The sequence below is a fragment of the Diorhabda sublineata genome, chromosome 8 (assembly GCF_026230105.1).
Source record: "Diorhabda sublineata isolate icDioSubl1.1 chromosome 8, icDioSubl1.1, whole genome shotgun sequence".
NCBI classification, from domain to species: domain Eukaryota; kingdom Metazoa; phylum Arthropoda; class Insecta; order Coleoptera; family Chrysomelidae; genus Diorhabda; species Diorhabda sublineata.
The window spans coordinates 30,004,986-30,027,694 of NC_079481.1; the positions used below are offsets into that span (position 1 = coordinate 30,004,986).

Sequence of the window (22,709 nt, forward strand, 5' to 3'; positions counted from 1 at the left end):
CGACACTTTTCCTTACAATAAACTTGATTTTTCACCCTACTACTATATCCGTTTCAGTGAAATAATGTCCGCCATGAAACGTATATCATGTACGGCACTTTTCATTTTAAAAAACGTGATTTTTCACCCTGCTACTATATCTGATTCAATGAAATAATGTCCGCCATGAAACGTACATCATGTACGACACTTTCCATTATAATAAACTTGATTTTTCACCCTGCTACTATATCTGATTCAATGAAATAATGTCCGCCATGAAACGTACATCATGTACGACACTTTCCATTATAATAAACTTGATTTTTCACCCTACTACTATATCCGTTTCAGTGAAATAATGTCCGCCGTGAAACGTCGGTCATGTACGACACTTTTCATTATAATAAACTTGATTTTTCACCCTACTACTATATCCGTTTCAGTGAAATAATGTCCGCCGTGAAACGTCGGTCATGTACGACATTTTCCATTATAATAAACTTGATTTTTCACCCTACTACTATATCCGTTTCAATGAAATAATGTCCGCCATGAAACGTCGGTCATGTACGACACTTTTCATTTTAAAAAACGTGATTTTTCACCCTGCTACTATGTCTATTCCAGTGAAATAATGTCCGCCATGAAACGTACATCATGTACGACACTTTTCCTTACAATAAACTTGATTTTTCACCCTACTACTATATCCGTTTCAGTGAAATAATGTCCGCCATGAAACGTATATCATGTACGATACTTTTCATTTTAAAAAACGTGATTTTTCACCCTGCTACTATATCTGATTCAATGAAATAATGTCCGCCATGAAACGTACATCATGTACGACACTTTTCATTATAATAAACTTGATTTTTCACCCTACTACTATATCCGTTTCAGTGAAATAATGTCCGCCGTGAAACGTCGGTCATGTACGACATTTTCCATTATAATAAACTTGATTTTTCACCCTACTACTATATCCGTTTCAGTGAAATAATGTCCGCCATGAAACGTATATCATGTACGACACTTTTCATTTTAAAAAACGTGATTTTTCACCCTGCTACTATGTCTATTCCAGTGAAATAATGTCCGCCATAAAACGTAGATCATGTACGACACTTTTCATTATAAAAAATGTACAAGGAGACATACAATGAAACCCGGAAAAGGGTCAAAAGTTTTTTATTTCAATATGACAACGGACTGTACGAAAAGTTGAAAGTTTCGGGTAGCTAAACAATTTCTGGTTTATCCGTATCCACATTACACGACAGATTTAGCACCATGTAACTACAATATACCAAAAAAGGAAACGTTTCGATCCAATTATTGATATTTAGAAGGGCAGGTATATGAAATCTAGTCCTGAATTGCCGCCATCAATTATTTTGATTTTACTGATATAATTCACTGTATTTTTTGATCACACCTCGTATATGTTGTCATAAGTACATAAAATGTATCAGTCAAAAATAAAAAATCACCCTAATGACACATTTTTACTTCGGGCTTAACAAATTTGTATATTTCTCAAAAATATAGTCAAGAGGAATGAAATCATGATTTTTGGGTGGTCAGTTTATCGAAGGAAATTTCCGTAGCATACAATTTCGCTATATTTATCCAAACGTTTTGACTAATCAAAGAAAATATGTTTCTTACTAATATTGAATCGACGTTTTAACATCGTATATTTATTTAAATTGTTTTTTTTTTTTTTCATATACAGGATCACGAAAATAAACCGAGCCAATTATCGTCGCGCAGCGGCGGCAAAGACGAAGACATCGCAGCTAAAATAAAAAATTTGGAAAGCAAATGGCGACAACCGCAACCGGTGGAAAAGAAACCCAAAGATTTATTAAGGGCCATAGGTAAAATCGAAACGTCGGATTGGAATATCAAAGAAATCGAAAAGAAAATCATGGAAAACAAAATGGGCAAACCGTCTAAAGCCATCGACAAAGAAAAAGTACCGAAATGGAGCAAGGAACAGTTTTTGGCTAGACAGACCAAAATGGAAAAGAAACATTTGGACAGACAGAATAGCGAAGAAGGTTAGTAACGTCTACGAGGGCTATTCGCCTTTTTTCCCGAGTTCCCATACCCCGTACAAGTCACCATAAAGGTTCTATGCCATCGTACGGTCTTCGAAGTTCTTCATTGGTAGCTAAACGTTGTTTAACTCCATTTCTTGAACCTGATAATAGTCACTGGGTGCTAGATCGGGTCACAGTAAACTTTTTTAATTGTTTTTGTTCCTGAATTTTAAGCGTTTGAATCGTTTTGTAGCGAAATTCGCCGACATAGATAGGAGTATAAGAAATTTGGATCAGAAATTGAAAGAAGGAACCGTAAGAGAATTAGGACAAAAAAAAGTCGCTACGATCGCCGAAAAATTGGTTAAAAATATACCGGCGGAATCTAAACCTCCCGAAAGAACGGTAAGAATATTTGAATCGACTACTTTGTCTCAATTACTATGTTATAACTTTTATTGTTTCGTCGTTTAGAATCGACAGTTGATTTTGCCGACACAGAACGCGTCGCAATTTTGTCATTTTTGCAACAAACGCGTTTATCTAATGGAACGTTTATCGGCCGAAGGGAAATTTTTCCACCACGGATGTTTCAAGTAAGTACAACTATCAAAAAAACCATCAAAAAAAATTTTGAGTATTTATTTATCCCCGTAAATTATTCTAAATTTGAATAAGCGACGATTTTATCGTGTCCCAATTTGGATTAACGGACACCAGATGTTCGTATGTCCTCAGGTGCATACATTGTTTTGTTTGACCTATATAAGAATATCAAAAATCTGTGTTCCCCGCGCTTTTAATTGGAAAACGAGTTTCTAGTGGGGTTTAAAGTGTCTTAATACGCGATGGTTTCGATTTGAACAAAATTTTGTATCGTTTTGGACACAAAGTTGGTCTAAAGACTCGTAACAGTGACCAGATGCTCTTGTGTCCTCAGGTAGATACATTGCTTTGTTTGACCCATACAAAAACATGAAAAATGTAAGCGAGGGGTTGTATACTCCGCGCTTTTCGTTGGGAATCGGTAAAACGAGTTTCTATTGGGGTTTAAAGTGTCTTGATACGCGATGGTTTCGATTTGAACAAAATTTTGTATCGTTTTGGGCACAAAGTTGGTCTAAAGACTCGTAACAGACACCAGATGCTCTTGTGTCCTCAGGTAAATACATTGCTTTGTTTGACCCATACAAAAACATGAAAAATGTAAGCGAGGGGTTGTATACTCCGCGCTTTTCGTTCGGGAATCGGTAAAACGAGTTTCTAGTTGGGGTTTAAAGCGTCTTAATACGCGATGGTTTCGATTCGAACAAAATTGTGTATCGTTTTGGACACAAAGTTGGTCTAAAGACTCGTAACAGTGACCAGATGCTCTTGTGTCCTCAGGTAAATACATTGCTTTGTTTGACCCATACAAAAACATGAAAAATGTAAGCGAGGGGTTGTATACTCCGCGCTTTTCGTTCGGGAATCGGTAAAACGAGTTTCTAGTGGGGTTTAAAGTGTCTTAATACGCGATGGTTTCGATTTGAACAAAATTTTGTATCGTTTTGGGCACAAAGTTGGTCTAAAGACTCGTAACAGACACCAGATGCTCTTGTGTCCTCAGGTAGATACATTGCTTTGTTTGACCCATACAAAAACATGAAAAATGTAAGCGAGGGGTTGTATACTCCGCGCTTTTCGTTCGGGAATCGGTAAAACGAGTTTCTAGTGGGGTTTAAAGTGTCTTAATACGCGATGGTTTCGATTTGAACAAAATTTTGTATCGTTTTGGGCACAAAGTTGGTCTAAAGACTCGTAACAGACACCAGATGCTCTTGTGTCCTCAGGTAGATACATTGCTTTGTTTGACCCATACAAAAACATGAAAAATGTAAGCGAGGGGTTGTATACTCCGCGCTTTTCGTTGGGAATCGGTAAAACGAGTTTCTAGTTGGGGTTTAAAGCGTCTTAATACGCGATGGTTTCGATTTGAACAAAATTGTGTATCGTTCTGGACACAAAGTTGGTCTAAAGACTCGTAACAGTGACCAGATGCTCTTGTGTCCTCAGGTAAATACATTGCTTTGTTTGACCCATACAAAAACATGAAAAATGTAAGCGAGGGGTTGTATACTCCGCGCTTTTCGTTCGGGAATCGGTAAAACGAGTTTCTAGTTGGGGTTTAAAGCGTCTTAATACGCGATGGTTTCGATTTGAACAAAATTGTGTATCGTTTTGGACACAAGGTTGGTCTAAAGACTCGTAACAGTGACCAGATGCTCTTGTGTCCTGATGATAACACATTGATTGGTTTGACTTATGTTGAAATGAATTTCTGTTGGGGTTTGGGGTTGGAATAAATGGAATTGTGGAAGGGACCGCGAAATACTTTCTCATCGCAAGGTTAATAGTAAATATGGATTTTTCTATTTCCATTATGAATCGTATACAGTTGGATTGGGGAAGAATTTTTGAAGTGTTTCTTCCATTAGGTCAATAATCAAAGTTCCATCAACTTATTGTAACCTTTGGAGAAAAAGTAGAGCTCCCATAGAAGCAAAAAAGGATTGAGTACTAAGGAAATGATTAAAAAACGTTTCTGCTTTTCCAGATGTCAATATTGTCATGTGCAATTACGTCTCGGATCGTACACGTTTGATCGCGACGGTTTATACGGATACAGATTTTTCTGTTTACAACATTTCGGTATGATGGGAGAAATACCGACTGCAAGGGTAACTAGGAAACCTTCGACGAAACGTACGGAAAGATCTAGTCCGGATAAAAAATCGCTGTCCGGTATTGCGGGAGTCGATCTATTAGATAAAGGTATAAAAAAATTACCTCTTCGTATTTTTTTTTTTTTTAATTAATATTTTTTATAATTTTGTTACAGTTCAAACCCCAGAACGAATTGAATTTTCTAATTTATCTTCCGGACACGTTTCTTCGGATCAAGAAGATTCCCTCAATCAGATAGACGAAGACGAATGGACGGATAAAAACTTCGGTGCTTCTTGTGCCGAATTAGATGACACCGAAGATGATTCTTCGAGCATAAGGTGAATAAAATAATTGAATAACTGAATTCTATATATGGCAACATTGCTTACATAACCTTGTAATTCATTAACCATCGATATGTGATGAGAAAAATTGATCCGGCATCCGACAAGAAGAAGAAGCAGAAGAAGACCGAGATTGAGATGATTGAATGAGGTGGTGGTAGATTTGAGACGAAATACTGATAACAAAACATTGTGTATAGTCATAACGGGAAAAGGGTAGTAAATAAACTGAAAATGAAAGTGAACTTCCCCTAAGGAGGGCTCAAAGAGGTGACAAGCCCATTACCGGTTCTGGTCTTAAGAACCATGAACTAAAACACCGCAATTTCGAAGTGGTTTTTTATCAGAAACAATTAGTGTCGATGGGAACTTTTCCCATCTGATAACTGAAAGGAAAATATACTCTCAGTAATTCCCTAAAGGGTAGAGGAACTTGGAACCAGTATTCGAGTAGAAAATCAATTATCCAACCTGTTTTAGTCCTTCTATCATTCACCAGGAGCTAATTATTCCCATTATTTAAATCCCATTTTGCTTGATAGAAGTCTGGGTGACTTTGGATCAATAAAGGGGGTTATTTCTTCTTCTTTTATTCCCTTTCTTCAATTCCCGTTGCTTGATAGAGGTCCGAATGGTTGTAGATCAACGTTGAGGTTTAATTCTTCTTCTGCAGATCCCAATCTTTACTTCCCATTGGTTGGAAGATGTCTGAATGGCTCTAGATCAATAAAGGAGGTTATTTCTTCTTCTTTTATTCCCTTTCTTCAATTCCCGTTGCTTGATAGAGGTCCGAATGGTTGTAGATCAACGTTGAGGTTTAATTCTTCTTCTGCAGATCCCAATCTTTACTTCCCATTGGTTGGAAGACGTCTGAATGGCTCTAGATCAATAAAGGAGGTTATTTCTTCTTCTTTTATTCCCTTTCTTCAATTCCCATTGCTTGATAGAGGTCCGAATGGTTGTAGATCAACGTTGAGGTTTAATTCTTCTTCTGCAGATCCCAATCTTTACTTCCCATTGGTTGGAAGATGTCTGAATGGCTCTAGATCAATAAAGGAGGTTATTTCTTCTTCTTTTATTCCCTTTCTTCAATTCCCGTTGCTTGATAGAGGTCCGAATGGTTGTAGATCAACGTTGAGGTTTAATTCTTCTTCTGCAGATCCCAATCTTTACTTCCCATTGGTTGGAAGACGTCTGAATGGCTCTAGATCAATAAAGGAGGTTATTTCTTCTTCTTTTATTCCCTTTCTTCAATTCCCGTTGCTTGATAGAGGTCCGAATGGTTGTAGATCAACGTTGAGGTTTAATTCTTCTTCTGCAGATCCCAATCTTTACTTCCCATTGGTTGGAAGATGTCTGAATGGCTCTAGATCAATAAAGGAGGTTATTTCTTCTTCTTTTATTCCCTTTCTTCAATTCACCATTGCTTGATAGAGGTCCGAATGGTTGTAGATCAACGTTGAGGTTTAATTCTTCTTCTGCAGATCCCAATCTTTACTTCCCATTGGTTGGAAGATGTCTGAATGGCTCTAGATCAATAAAGGAGGTTATTTCTTCTTCTTTTATTCCCTTTCTTCAATTCACCATTGCTTGATAGAGGTCCGAATGGTTGTAGATCAACGTTGAGGTTTAATTCTTCTTCTGCAGATCCCAATCTTTACTTCCCATTGGTTGGAAGATGTCTGAATGGCTCTAGATCAATAAAGGAGGTTATTTCTTCTTCTTTTATTCCCTTTCTTCAATTCCCATTGCTTGATAGAGGTCCGAATGGTTGTAGATCAACGTTGAGGTTTAATTCTTCTTCTGCAGATCCCAATCTTTACTTCCCATTGGTTGGAAGATGTCTGAATGGCTCTAGATCAATAAAGGAGGTTATTTCTTCTTCTTTTATTCCCTTTCTTCAATTCCCGTTGCTTGATAGAGGTCCGAATGGTTGTAGATCAACGTTGAGGTTTAATTCTTCTTCTGCAGATCCCAATCTTTACTTCCCATTGGTTGGAAGACGTCTGAATGGCTCTAGATCAATAAAGGAGGTTATTTCTTCTTCTTTTATTCCCTTTCTTCAATTCCCGTTGCTTGATAGAGGTCCGAATGGTTGTAGATCAACGTTGAGGTTTAATTCTTCTTCTGCAGATCCCAATCTTTACTTCCCATTGGTTGGAAGATGTCTGAATGGCTCTAGATCAATAAAGGAGGTTATTTCTTCTTCTTTTATTCCCTTTCTTCAATTCACCATTGCTTGATAGAGGTCCGAATGGTTGTAGATCAACGTTGAGGTTTAATTCTTCTTCTGCAGATCCCAATCTTTACTTCCCATTGGTTGGAAGATGTCTGAATGGCTCTAGATCAATAAAGGAGGTTATTTCTTCTTCTTTTATTCCCTTTCTTCAATTCCCGTTGCTTCATAGAGATCCGAATGGTTCTAAATCAACGTAGAGAGTTAATTCTTCTTCTGCAGATTTCATTCTTTACTTCCAATTGGTTGGAAGATGTCTGAATGGCCCCGGATCAATTAACGGACTTACTTCTTCTTCTTTTGTTCCTATTCTTCAACTGTCATTGCTTCGTAGATGTTCGCATGACTCTGGAGGGGCTAACTTCTTCTTCTGTTCCAATTTCTTAGCGCCCATCGCCTGGTAGGTGATTAAATAGCTCTAGTCTAATGAAGGGGGTTTACTTTTGAAAGTGTGATCACCGATTAATGTGTAGATTGGATGTTTTGATATTTTAGAAAGTTTTTGTTGTTTGCAGTGATACCGACAGTGACGACGAGGCATACGACGACGCTTTAGAACAACCTCCGACGAAAGAAGGAACATTGAGATGGGCGGAAAGATGGAAGAACAGTTATAGAAGAAGAAGACATTCGGAATCGGACGAATACAGTAGTAGCGATCAATCCAGTTATTATGACAGCTCAGATGGTAAATACGACGTTCTAGACATATTTTTTTCTGTCAATAAATTGGAGATTTTAGAAAGTTTTCTATTCCAAATTGTCGGTTTTTTTTTTAACAGTGATCAAGAAGTTGATGGGGCTAACGCCGTTCATGAGGTTGAGGTTATTGAGGCGTATGTATTTAAAAAAATGTTCCGTCGAAATTCCGTTTCATTGTTATGTTCGTTATATGTTTAATATGAATACTGTATTCGAACATTTTATGTCGTTTTTTTTCCATCTACTATCGTTTCAATACAAGTATTAGAAAAAAATATTTTTGTCGGTTTATTTATTTGACGTCTCTCGTATAATACTAGTAGTTCGATTTACAATTAGATACTTTCATATTACCCGTAGAAAGGTGGGAAATTCGATTTGAATACTTTCTTTGAAGCGCCATCTATAGTGTAGTAGCTGACAACAGAAAAATGGCGCGAAGACATTTCGAATTATAACTGTCAAAATTTGTAATTTCGCGCGCGGGAACTTAAACGTGGTTCACCGGTGACGTAAGAGGGCGATTGAGGAAAATTTCAACCCCGATTGTTATGCATTAGAATCCACAAATAAAAAGGAAACGTTTCGGAAACCCCGATCTACAATAGAGCCCGTAGTGTCGTTTTTTCGATAAAATTTTTGGAAAACAATTAAAAAGTGTCGCTGGAATATTTTTTTAGGGGGAGTTGTTTAATTTTCTACCCCCTTCTCCAACTGAAATTCGATCTTTTTAATATATACTAAAACATTGGGGTGGTTTTTTCAAAAAAAAAATGGGGTAGTTTCTAATTAATTTCTGCCCTCCAAATGACCTTCTTTGAAGACTTTCAATGTTACGTCGTCCATTTTGTGGTAAAACCTATAACGCGACCATAGATTACGATGTGGCGTATTTTTTTTTTTTTTCAATAAAAAATAAAAAAGCAAATCTAAGGTATATATTGGATATTGATGTTTTAGGTGACGAATCCGAAACGGCAACAGAGGGAGAAGAAGAAATCCGCGCTAGAGAATTGCGAAAAAAAGAAGTTTGCGTCGAACCGCCCATCGTCCATACCGACACCGGCACGGATACAGAGGTGAAATCATCTTTCAACTATTTAAATTATCCCGACATAGTTTCCGATCGCGATCTCAATACCGCCGCCGATAAAATTTCATCGAGCCGATCATCCGATAACGTTTCGGCAAATTCCGGGGAGTATAACAGCGCCGAATCGGGCGATCTCGATCTGAATATGAATAAAATAAACGATCCCAACGTAGTAGTTGGAAAATTGAAAATCCCAAACCCTTCTAATACCCTCCAAAATAATAATCCTCTGGCCAAAAGTTCTACTTCGGTAGACGTGCTAACACCTAAAAAAGTATTGAGGAACTTCGTTATACCTTCCAAAGATAAAAAATCCTTCGGTCCCGATTTCGTTCCGAAATTTCAAAACACCGAACCACAACCGCTTTTGATAATCAAAAGAACCCCCAGTAAAATTTCGCTCCCGAAAGAAGTGGGGAAACCTAAAGTGGCAGTTAACACCAATAAACTGGACAAAGAAAAATATTTCGGAATCAGTAATTTACCACCGAAACCAACCCCTTCGAAACCGTTAATAAAACAACACAGCTTACCCGAAACTTCGGAGGAAATTAAAGAAGTTAAAAACTTCAATTTTGAACCGGAAGATGAAGATATGAAAGATATCGATAACTATATAGAAAATTTAATAGCGAACGAGGACGAATTGAAGAAACCCATAGATCCTAACAAGTTTAAAATTAATTTAGAACCCGAAGAACAAGAAGAAGAAGAAGAATCGGAAAAAGTATCTAGTAGCATAGAGGATCTACTGAAAGCTCTAGAATCCGAAACCAAAGATAAAGAATGCGAAGAAGCAACCGATAAAGAAAGCGAAGAAAAAATCGACGATCTGTTGAATTGGATGGAAGGATTGGAGCACGATACGCCCGATAGGAAAGTTTGTAGATCATTAAGTGAGGTTAAGTACAACAATTTGGAACGGTGTTTAAAAACTCCTCATCTTTCCGATAAAATAATCAGTAAAATACCCAAAAATAGTTTATCTCTGTTCGAATCTCAAGTTTTAGGTAAAGTACTGCACAAACAGAGCAGTACCGATGAGGATAATAAAAAATGTTTCGGTTTGAAAAGATCGAAAACCGAAATTCGTTTTAAAAGGAACGTCGTTAACCGAAACTCCGTTGATTTGGACGCCGTAGAAAAAGTGGATATTAAAAAGATGTTACGGAAATTCGAAACCGCCCCGGAAGAACCTAAAAGGAACGTTTCGATAAGGGAAAAACCGAAAAACAACCCCGCCGAAAATTTTTTAAGAAAAACCGCCCAAAGAAGCAGTAAAGTCGATAAAGAAATTGAGAAATTGAATTTCGAACCGAAACCCGAAGGTATCAAAAATACCATTAAAATATTCGAAAACAACCCCGAAACGAAACCAAAAAAAATTGTCGATACTAAAAGAGCGTCAAATTATTCATTCGACGATTTAGAAAAATTTGTACAAGACACTTTTTTATCCATAGGGGATAAATATGAAGATTGGGGCGCTAGAGTGTCGGTAACATCAACAGTTTATCCGCAATATGATAAATTAGATAAGGAATCGATTGATAACGATCCAAATGTTGTTTGGAATAAATCGGAATTGAATGAGAAACATTCCGATATAAATTCAAATAATCCTTTAAACGTTTTAGATAACGAATTGGCGACGTTGCAAAACATTGCTCGTTCTCATAATTCCACCGAACCCGAAAAACGTAGAAAAATAACAAACAATAAAGAAATTGAATCGGAAAATAATAAAAATGATCCTAATATAATCAATGACTGTACTACATCATCTTCGAATGATAAAATTGATGATATTAATGATAAAAGTGAAGAAAAAGATTATATAAGAAATAATACGGGGCCAGGGACAAATTCGGAATGTTCGGAAAGCAATAATAGTAGTACTAAAGCAGTACTTTACGGAAATTATCTTAATATAAACGAAACCAACCGAAATATTGAACCAGATAACTCAAAGTTGAAAAAATATCCAAATAAAAATGATATTAACGAAACTACCATTAGTTGTAGTACCAAATTGTCTACAAGTGATAATATAGATGATAGAAGTGATGAAAATGAAGAAAAAAATTGTATAATGAATGATTCGAGACCAGGGACAAGTTTAGAATGTTTCCAAAGTGAAAATAGTGGTACTAATGAAAAAATAAAAACAGAACTCCATGAAATTGATCCTAATGTACCTAAATCCAACGTTTTTATACAGAATTTTGAACGGGACAATTCAAAATTACATAATTCTCCACCTAAACACTATTTGGAAGAAACTGGTATTAGTGATAGCACCAAATTATCTTCAAGTGATAATATAGATGATAGAAGTGATGAAAATAAAGAAAAAGATCATATAACTAATATTTCAAGACCAGGGACAAGTTTAGAAAACAAAAATAGTAGTACCAATGAAGAAGTAAAAGTAGTACCTAAAAAAAATAGTCTTAATATACCCAAAACCAACCAAAATATTGAACCAGATAACTCAAAATTGAATAAATATGATATTAAAGAAACTACCATTAGTGGTAGTACCAAATTGTCTTCATGTGATAAAATTGATGATATAAATGAAGAAAAAATATTCAAGAACAATAATTCGAGACCAGGAACAAGTTTTGAAACAAACAACGATGGTACCAGTGAAGAAATAACAGCAGTACCGAACGAAAATGCTCTTGATATACCTAAGACAAACTATTTTATACAGAGGGTTGAAAAAAACAATTTGAAAATGGATAAACCTCCACGTAAATACGATTTTGAAGAATCTACTATTAGTGGTGGTACCAAATTGTCTTCAAGTAATGAAACTAATGATATCAATAGAGAAAATAGAGACAAAATATATAAGAACAATAATTCGAGACCGGGAACAAGTTTTGAAACAAACAACGATGGTACCAGTGAAGAAATAACAGCAGTACCGAACGAAAATGCTCTTGATATACCTAAGACAAACTATTTTATACAGAGGGTTGAAAAAAACAACTTGAAAATGGATACACCTCCACGTAAATACGATTTTGAAGATTCTGCTATTAGTGGTAGTACCAAATTGGGTTCAAATGATGAAATTAATGATATCAATGAAGAAAATAGAGAAAAAATATATAAGAACAATAATTCGAGACCGGGAACAAGTTTTGAAACAAACAAGGATGGTACCAGTGAAGAAATAACAGCAGTACCGAACGAAAATGCTCTTGATATACCTAAGATGAATTATTTTATACAGAATGTTGAAAAAAACAACTTGAAAATGGATACACCTCCACGTAAATACGATTTTGAAGATTCTGCTATTAGTGGTGGTACCAAATTGGGTTCAAATGATGAAATTAATGATATCAATGAAGAAATAAAAGGGATGCCCAACAAAAACGCTGTTAATATATCAAAAAATAAACTGGTTATGGAAAATCTTGATACCGGCAATTCAGAATTGACACAAGAAGATGGTTTAAAGGTGCAGGAAGATGCTACGACCAATAATTGGTTACCAAAAGAATCTGCTGGTGTTGATAAAACTAAAAATACTATTCCGAATGAAACCATTGTTGATTGTTGTCAGTTAAACGATGATGATGATGATGAGGAATCAATTTCAATTTCGTTGTCGATCGGTGAAATTGGCGCGTCGACTTTTGCCAAAGCTGTCGAATCGACGGATACTTCTTGCGCCGACGAACCCACCGACTCGGCGATCGTGAACAAACGACTAAACTTTGACGATTTGTACGCCAAAATTGATAAACGTAAAAAAGACGATCCGGTACCGCCGCAAAGGCCCGTTAGACAGAAATCGAGGACCGAAGACAATTCAAACGTTCCCCCGTCGGTGCCGCAACGTCGGAAAAAATCGGTAACGTCCTCGCCGTTACCGATACGAAAAGCAGACGACAAAAGTGGGGTTAAAAAAGAGGTGGTTACGTCTTACGCTCTACCTAAACCCCAGAAAGTTTCCCTCCCTTCCGGTTCTCCCGATTCCAACTCCTCGGCGAGTAACAGACGATCCAAAAAAGACTCCGACAGCGAAAACTGTTGTATCCAATAACTTTTTTTTATTTTTTACTTAAAATTATATTTTGTAGAATTTTTTACGGGTAGAAATTATTCTTAAAATCGGAGTGAATTTATCGTACAGTGTTGCCTGTTTTAATTTGTTTTGTTTTTTTGTATTCATATAAAATGCGTTCACCGATCCTGTCCGAAATTTTTTTTCGACGATTCGGGTCGCCTCGGCCTCAACAATCACGTTAAAGCAATGGTAAAAAAAAAAAAAGGTAATTATTATACTGAGTGGCCTAATTGCGTTTTTATTTTTATGTATTTGCGATCTAATTCTAATCCATTGCTAACGTGAGTGTTGTTTTAACATAATAAATTAACTTGTTCAACACACGAAATACATACAGGGGATGTTTGAATATTTTGATAAAAATAGCATGACGGATTGTTCGTTGTCAATTGTCATAACGTGATGAAACGTCAAACGTGGCAACCTAACCTCTACCGATCGCTTCAATAACCTGTTTCCACTGATACGGTGTGAGCATCGACTAAAATTTCGTCATTTCCTTTTCTTTTATGACATTTTATCGGTCCGTTCATAGGTCATGTCACTTTTATATTGATCCGACGATTCAAATTTCCATTTCTATTCGATCATTCGAATAATTTGTTATTTTAATAACGTATAATGACTCTCCCTGTACTATTCGATACCTTATTCACGCTTTGCTTTGTTCAAATATCATGAAATCACGCTATGACCGTCCTCGAATGACCTCGGGGTTGGTTTTATTGTGTTTTTGTCAAAATTTGTGACGTCACTTGTTCAATTTACCCCATTAATTTCACTATTACGCTAAAAAACTTTCCGAATCAATGTCGATAAGTTTTATTTTCCACAATTTTTCCGAATAAAAATACAAATTATAATAAAAATAATCGTTGGTATTATATAATGACTCTCCCTGTATTAATCAATTCCTTTACTCGGTGGAAATATCGTGAAATCACGCTCTAACCGTCCTCGAATGACCTTGTGGTTGATTTTATTTCGCTTTATTTATATTTTTGCGTATTTTGGTTTTGCGAAAAGGTTTTTGTCAAAATTTGTGACGTCACGTGTTCAATTTACCCCATTAATTTCACTATTACGCTAAAAAAAACTTTAATTAACGTCGATAAGTTTTATTTTCCACAATTTTACCGAATAAAAATACAAATTATAATAAAAATAATCGTTGGTATTATATAATGACTCTCCCTGTATTAATCAATTCCTTTACTCGGTGGAAATATCGTGAAATCACGCTCTAACCGTCCTCGAATGACCTTGTGGTTGATTTTATTTCGCTTTATTTATATTTTTGCGTATTTTGGTTTTGCGAAAAGGTTTTTGTCAAAATTTGTGACGTCACGTGTTCAATTTACCCCATTAATTTCACTATTACGCTAAAAAAAACTTTAATTAACGTCGATAAGTTTTATTTTCCACAATTTTACCGAATAAAAATACAAATTATAATAAAAATAATCGTTGGTATTATATAATGACTCTCCCTGTATTAATCAATTCCTTTACTCGGTGGAAATATCGTGAAATCACGCTCTAACCGTCCTCGAATGACCTTGTGGTTGATTTTATTTCGCTTTATTTATATTTTTGCGTATTTTGGTTTTGCGAAAAGGTTTTTGTCAAAATTTGTGACGTCACGTATTCAATTTACCCCATTAATTCCACTATTACGCTAAAAAAACTTTAATTAACGTCGATAAGTTTTATTTTCCACAATTTTACCGAATAAAAATACAAATTATAATAAAAATAATCGTTGGTATTATATAATGACTCTCCCTGTATTAATCAATTCCTTCACTCGGTGGAAATATCGTGAAATCACGCTCTAACCGTCCTCGAATGACCTTGTGGTTGATTTTATTTCGCTTTATTTATATTTTTGCGTATTTTGGTTTTGCGAAAAGGTTTTTGTCAAAATTTGTGACGTCACGTATTCAATTTACCCCATTAATTCCACTATTACGCTAAAAAAACTTTAATTAACGTCGATAAGTTTTATTTTCCACAATTTTACCGAATAAAAATACAAATTATAATAAAAATAATCGTTGGTATTATATAATGACTCTCCCTGTATTAATCAATTCCTTCACTCGGTGGAAATATCGTGAAATCACGCTCTAACCGTCCTCGAATGACCTTGTGGTTGATTTTATTTCGCTTTATTTATATTTTTGCGTATTTTGGTTTTGCGAAAAGGTTTTTGTCAAAATTTGTGACGTCACGTATTCAATTTACCCCATTAATTCCACTATTACGCTAAAAAAACTTTAATTAACGTCGATAAGTTTTATTTTCCACAATTTTACCGAATAAAAATACAAATTATAATAAAAATAATCGTTGGTATTATATAATGACTCTCCCTGTATTAATCAATTCCTTCACTCGGTGGAAATATCGTGAAATCACGCTCTAACCGTCCTCGAATGACCTTGTGGTTGATTTTATTTCGCTTTATTTATATTTTTGCGTATTTTGGTTTTGCGAAAATGTTTTTGTCAAAATTTGTGACGTCACGTGTTCAATTTACCCCATTAATTTCACTATTACGCTAAAAAAACTTTAATTAACGTCGATAAGTTTTATTATCCACAATTTTACCGAATAAAAATACAAATTATAATAAAAATAATCGTTGGTATTATATAATGACTCTCCCTGTATTAATCAATTCCTTTACTCGGTGGAAATATCGTGAAATCACGCTCTAACCGTCCTCGAATGACCTTGTGGTTGATTTTATTTCGCTTTATTTATATTTTTGCGTATTTTGGTTTTGCGAAAATGTTCATGTCAAAATTAGTGACGTCACACGTGTATTGACGTCGTAACTAACCTCAAATTCCGCCATTATAAATTATAATTAAGAAATTTCACCGTTAGTATTACCGGAAAATATGGAATTTTACCGTGGAAAATGTGTTTTTCGAAAATGTTGTGTGTTGTGCATTTATAACCTATACATATAGTACTCCTATATTACTAGTTGGAACGTTGCCCGTCATGCGCAATCGCTACTAGTCAAGTGTTTATAATTTTTTGACAGTTACATGCGCACTAGGTTCGGTGTGTAATAAACGAGGGGCTCTAGTGATATAGGTGTGTTATATAAATGATTTAAAATCGTTAACACAGCTTATTTTTAGCCCTCTATTGGTACGTTTAATAAAAACAAAGGAAATTTCCCGACAACAATCATTTTATAAATTTTTTTCCCCAAAAATTTGCTTGTCATTCAATATTGTACCGTAAAAAATTACAAAAAGTGATTGTCTGTCAAAATAATATTCCTTTGAAAATTTTTTTCTTTTGTATATATACGAGGTCCGACTATTAAGTAATGAAACGCTGTAAAAATTATTCGACGACAACATAAAGGCTTTTAGAGTAATTCTAATACACAAACTCTAGTGATTTTTTCAAAAGGTTGAATAAGCTCATCAGATTCAAAAAGCGTTAGTTTTTTTTTCTCTTGGGAACGAAAATAGTCGTAGGAGGATAAATCCGGCGAATAGGGTGGTTGTGGTACTACCAAAAACTATCTGGAAGCCGAAAAATGCGTTACAATGACTCTAAAGACTTTTTTCCAAGTACTCCGCGTTAGAATACTTGAATCACGATCCGTCCAAGTGGAACGAACTCCTTATGAACCATCCGCGCTTGTCAAAAAAACTGATAAACGTCATTTTCACTTTCGACTTGTTTATACGACATTTTATTCGTCTTAAATCATTTTTTTCTAAACTAAAACATTAAACAACGACATTTACTTTTCTTAATCATTTATTTTCAACTATACAGGGTGTCACAGTTTATATAATTCCGTTAACTCATATTTTTTGAATAACCCTCGTATCTTAATTTTGAATTTTTTTTCTTTTAAATGCATCATTTGAGAGAGCGTGCTTCAAATATATGTTTTCTATCGGTGAAATTCCAATTTAAATATTTTTTTTAAGTATCTTTGTCAAAATGGAGAGGAATCCCCTAATTTACTGAAAAATTCTACAATCCTAGAACCATAATTTTCATGAAAACTTTCAAAAGTAACTTGAGAAGCTTTTCTTCACATTATTCTCTACGTACAGGGTACAAAATGTCTTCCGTTTGTCTTAAAAATCGTCAAAAACCCACTCTGCTTATCGTGATGTTTTCCAATCACCCTCGTATCTTATTTTGATTTTTTTTTTCTTTCGAATATATCCTTTGAGAGTACCTGTTCCAAATATGAGCTTCCCATCGGTTATATTCTAGTCTAAATAATTTTTTTTACACATACTTGTCAAAATGTAGAAATCCCTAGTTTACAAAAAGATTTTTTTAAAAAATTTTCATGAAAACTACCCAAAAAACGTTCAAAAGTAATTTGAGAAGCTGTTCTTCACATTATTTTCCACATACAGGGTACAAAATGTCTTCGGTTTGTCTTGAAAATCATCAAAAACCCACTTTGCTTATCGTGATGTTTTCCTATCGCCCTCGTATCTTATTTTGATTTTTTTTTTCTTTCGAATATATCCTTTGAGAGTACCTGTTCCAAATTTGAGCTTCCCATCGGTTATATTCTAGTCTAAATAATTTTTTTTACACATACTTGTCAAAATGTAGGAATCCCTAGTTTACAAAAAGATTTTTGTAAAAAATTTTCATGAAAACTAGCCAAAAAACGTTCAAAAGTAATTTGAGAAGCTTTTCTTCACATTATTTTCCACATACAGGGTACAAAATGTCTTCGGTTTGTCTTGAAAATCATCAAAAACCCACTTTGCTTATCGTGATGTTTTCCTATCGCCCTCGTATCTTATTTTGATTTTTTTTTTTCTTTCGAATATATCCTTTGAGAGTACCTGTTCCAAATTTGAGCTTCCCATCGGTTATATTCTAGTCTAAATAATTTTTTTTACACATACTTGTCAAAATGTAGGAATCCCTAGTTTACAAAAAGATTTTTGTAAAAAATTTTCATGAAAACTACACAAAAAACGTTCAAAAGTAACTTGAGAAGCTTTTCTTCACATTATTTTTCACATACAGGGTACAAAATGTCTTCGGTTTGTCTTGAAAATCATCAAAAACCCACTTTGCTTATCGTGATGTTTTCCTATCGCCCTCGTATCTTATTTTGATTTTTTTTTTCTTTCGAATATATCCTTTGAGAGTACCTGTTCCAAATTTGAGCTTCCCATCGGTTATATTCTAGTCTAAATAATTTTTTTTACACATACTTGTCAAAATGTAGGAATCCCTAGTTTACAAAAAGATTTTTGTAAAAAATTTTCATGAAAACTACACAAAAAACGTTCAAAAGTAACTTGAGAAGCTTTTCTTCACATTATTTTTCACATACAGGGTACAAAATGTCTTCGGTTTGTCTTGAAAATCATCAAAAACCCACTTTGCTTATCGTGATGTTTTCCTATCGCCCTCGTATCTTATTTTGATTTTATTTTCTTTCGAATATATCCTTTGAGAGTACCTGTTCCAAATTTGAGCTTCCCATCGGTTATATTCTAGTCTAAATAATTTTTTTTACACATACTTGTCAAAATGTAGGAATCCCTAGTTTACAAAAAGATTTTTGTAAAAAATTTTCATGAAAACTAGCCAAAAAACGTTCAAAAGTAATTTGAGAAGCTTTTCTTCACATTATTTTCCACATACAGGGTACAAAATGTCTTCGGTTTGTCTTGAAAATCATCAAAAACCCACTTTGCTTATCGTGATGTTTTCCTATCGCCCTCGTATCTTATTTTGATTTTTTTTTTTCTTTCGAATATATCCTTTGAGAGTACCTGTTCCAAATTTGAGCTTCCCATCGGTTATATTCTAGTCTAAATAATTTTTTTTACACATACTTGTCAAAATGTAGGAATCCCTAGTTTACAAAAAGATTTTTGTAAAAAATTTTCATGAAAACTAGCCAAAAAACGTTCAAAAGTAATTTGAGAAGCTTTTCTTCACATTATTTTCCACATACAGGGTACAAAATGTCTTCGGTTTGTCTTGAAAATCATCAAAAACCCACTTTGCTTATCGTGATGTTTTCCTATCGCCCTCGTATCTTATTTTGATTTTTTTTTTTCTTTCGAATATATCCTTTGAGAGTACCTGTTCCAAATTTGAGCTTCCCATCGGTTATATTCTAGTCTAAATAATTTTTTTTACACATACTTGTCAAAATGTAGGAATCCCTAGTTTACAAAAAGATTTTTGTAAAAAATTTTCATGAAAACTAGCCAAAAAACGTTCAAAAGTAATTTGAGAAGCTTTTCTTCACATTATTTTCCACATACAGGGTACAAAATGTCTTCGGTTTGTCTTGAAAATCATCAAAAACCCACTTTGCTTATCGTGATGTTTTCCAATCACCCTCGTATTTTATTTTGATTTTTTTTTCTTTAGATGCGCCCTCGAAAGTCCGTTCTATAATTCTAGAATATATCTCGACGAATTTATCGTGAAAAATGACCCCAAAATAGATTTTATTTTAATTTTTTTCGTGAATACAGGGTTTGTCGTATATTATGTATAAATAAAATTTGTTTCGAGGTTTCGCTTTCCCATTTTTGTGACTAATATCACCAACAAATAAGAAAAAAATCAAATATACGTTGTTGGAGCGGTGTTGCCACATTGTATAATAGAAGATTCGTTGTTTCGAAATAACCAGTTTAAATACTTAATTTTCGGCCCTCGTATATATTGCTTATTGTTACAAAGTGTTTTCAAATTTCGTTGGGAAATTGGAAAACGCCGAGGTTAAAAATATCCGATGGCGAAATAATAAAAATTAATTTACCTTCTAGATTGTATCGGATGAAAGTAGTTCCGAAACGTCGAGCGAAATTCAAAATTCGGCAACGGAAATATCGACGGATTCCGAATTCGCCCAAGACGAGCCGACTCCGACGAGGGAATTACCTTCGATCCTTCTCAACGATTTCCACGTAAACAAAACGAGGGGCGGCGGCAACCTACCGAAAAAGATCCAGGTGACCAGTCGTTATCTACAAAAACCTAGTGACGGCGGAAAAGCGAAAAAATCGAATATCGAATTGAAATTATCACCTTTGGTACCACCTCCCGCACAACCGGTAAAAAAACCAGCACCAGTATCTTTGTCACGACCGGAAGGTTACAGTTTGAATCGCACACAAAGCACCGGTGGTATAGCGGCTAAGGTATCGCTCGAATTAAAAAAAAAATATTTATTGGGCGAGACGAGTCCCGGTAGCATCCAAAAATCTGGTAGCGCCTCCACTTTAGACACTAAATTCAAAAGCTTCCACACTAACATTACAGATTGTCAAAAGATGTTGAAACCCTCGCCGGAAATAAGCGCCGGCATGCAAACTTTCTGCAAAAAATTGAACGAACTCAAATCGCCGGTTCTGTCTCCGCAACCTTCGATCATATTCACCAAAGAATTAGATAACGAAGAAAAAAAAGAAGAAGAAGAAGAAGAAGCAGAAGAATTAAAAGCAGAAATAGAAGAACCGGTGTTCGAAAACGTGTCCGAAGGTCGACCGAGAAGTCCGCTTCACGAAACGTCCATAATAGTCCCGCAAATCGATTGGGGCAAACAAAACAACAGTTTAACATCGGACAGTTTAGTTTCGTCGGATAGCGAAAAAGAAGAACCGTCGCCAAAATCGAAATTATTCCAAAATATACCGAGAGTTGAGGTGCATACCGTCGCCGATGACGAAGAAATCGTCCCAGATTCCTTAGTATGCATTAATCCGTCCTTAGAATCGACGAAATCGATTATTAACGATAAAAAAACTTTGAATCAACCGAAAATTTTACCGAATTTGGAAAATTTATTACCGGAAATACACAATTCCTTGCATATTAAATATAAGAGCGTCGAAAAAGAAACGCCGGAAATTGCTGTCAATTCTAGCGGATTTAGTTCGCCGGAATCCGTAGCCGAACAATTAACGACAGCTCTAACGGAAACGGAATTATCGGATTGGGCGCGAGACGAAGTAGTTTCCGACGATTTCGAAGACGGCGAATTCGAAATACACATCAAATACACCGACGATTCGAAATCGGCCAAAAAAGCGGATCTATTCGAATTCGACGATTCGATATCTTCGAAAAAGGAAATTGGAAACGTAACCGAAACCAAAAATAACATTCTAAGCGTTAATTTAGACCAAATCGAATTTATGGATACCGGTACGGAAACTAGTACCGAAGACGGCGTCGCAAACAATCGAAACGGTTACGTTTTATTTAAAAACGAAGAAGATTTCGCCGAAGATAGTCTAAATCCCAATATAAACGATATAGTCGAAGCTATTAACAACGTTAAAATAGAAGAAAACGCAAAGCAATCGGAAACGGAAACGGAACCGATAAAAAGTATCAATAACGAAATAGAAGAAGATAACAGCGTTCAAATAATCGAATCCGGTACTACAACCGAAGAAAACACTTTTACCGAATCGACCGTTAAAAATAAATTAATCGAAGAAAATATCGATAATAACGTAGAATTTCACGAACATTGTCAACGGCTGCAATCGAAAATCGAATTTTCCAACGTCAAAGATTCCATTGACGTGAGAAAAAGCAGAAGGAAAAGTAAAAGTGACGTTCTACAAAAACCCGATCTCATCACCGAAGAAATACAAATAACGACACCGTCCCCTAATAAAATTTCGCTACCCCACACCCCCGATATACTATACAACAAAGAGGTTATCAAAAAAGAAAGAGACACCAATCAAAAATTAATACAAGAAATGGTAATGAACAAGATGAAAGCGGAAAATAAATCGTTGGAAAGAAAAAAAAGAAATAAAACGTCACCGTTCGAATTAACGATAAAAACCGATAAAAAAATTACCACCCCCGATGTATTATTATCGACGAATTACCCTCTGCAAAATACCAAAATCGAATTTTCAATACCGAAAAGCCACAATTCCGATCAGTTCTTGTTGAGTTCGCCGATGAAGACCGATACTACGCCGAAAGCGCCGCCTCGGTATAACAAATCAACCGAAGAAGTAAACAGAAAATTGGAAAAATTGAAGCAAACCGTCAAAGCGCGCAACAAAGAAAACAATCAACCGAACAACGTTTCGTTTAGACGATGCTTCAGTGGTAATTACGAATTTTCCGATCCGGTTTCTAACGATAATTCGTTGTCTTCGAGAGCGAAATCGATACCGGATTTTCCTCGGCAAATAACTACGGTCGAATCCATCGAATCAGATCCATCGGAAAGGATGAAAGTTTACAAATCCGATCCGAATATATTGGAAACGAACGTCGCGAAAAGTAAAAAGAAAGGTAAAGATAGGGAAAGGAGGAAAAGCATAACGAGGCTGATCGCGGATTTTTTTACGAGGAAAAGTCCCATTTCGAGCGGTTCTAAAGGATTGTTCGGAAAATTGTCGCCGAAATCGAAGGAAACTTCCAAGGTAAATTGTACGTTACCACTTATTCCAAGATAATTTGATTTCATATCTAATTA

The 22,709-nt window shown here is 35.2% G+C and overlaps 1 protein-coding gene across 10 annotated transcripts in view; it reads left to right on the forward strand.

Annotated features, from left to right (window-relative positions):
* Positions 1-22,709, forward strand: part of LOC130447628 (F-actin-monooxygenase Mical) — a 77,911-nt gene that overhangs the window by 44,893 nt on the left and 10,309 nt on the right. For 5 of the 10 annotated variants that reach the window (XM_056784560.1, XM_056784557.1, XM_056784559.1 and 2 more), the window contains 8 exons: positions 1,721-2,048; positions 2,284-2,435; positions 2,505-2,626; positions 4,627-4,844; positions 4,912-5,077; positions 7,835-8,007; positions 8,982-9,100; positions 20,023-22,656. In XM_056784560.1, the coding sequence (XP_056640538.1) occupies positions 1,721-2,048; positions 2,284-2,435; positions 2,505-2,626; positions 4,627-4,844; positions 4,912-5,077; positions 7,835-8,007; positions 8,982-9,100; positions 20,023-22,656 (3,912 nt within the window). Of the gene's footprint in view, positions 1-1,720; positions 2,049-2,283; positions 2,436-2,504; positions 2,627-4,626; positions 4,845-4,911; positions 5,078-7,834; positions 8,008-8,981; positions 13,402-20,022; positions 22,657-22,709 lie in introns of those variants that run through there. The other 5 variants (XM_056784552.1, XM_056784555.1, XM_056784553.1 and 2 more) reach the window with 1 other exon arrangement.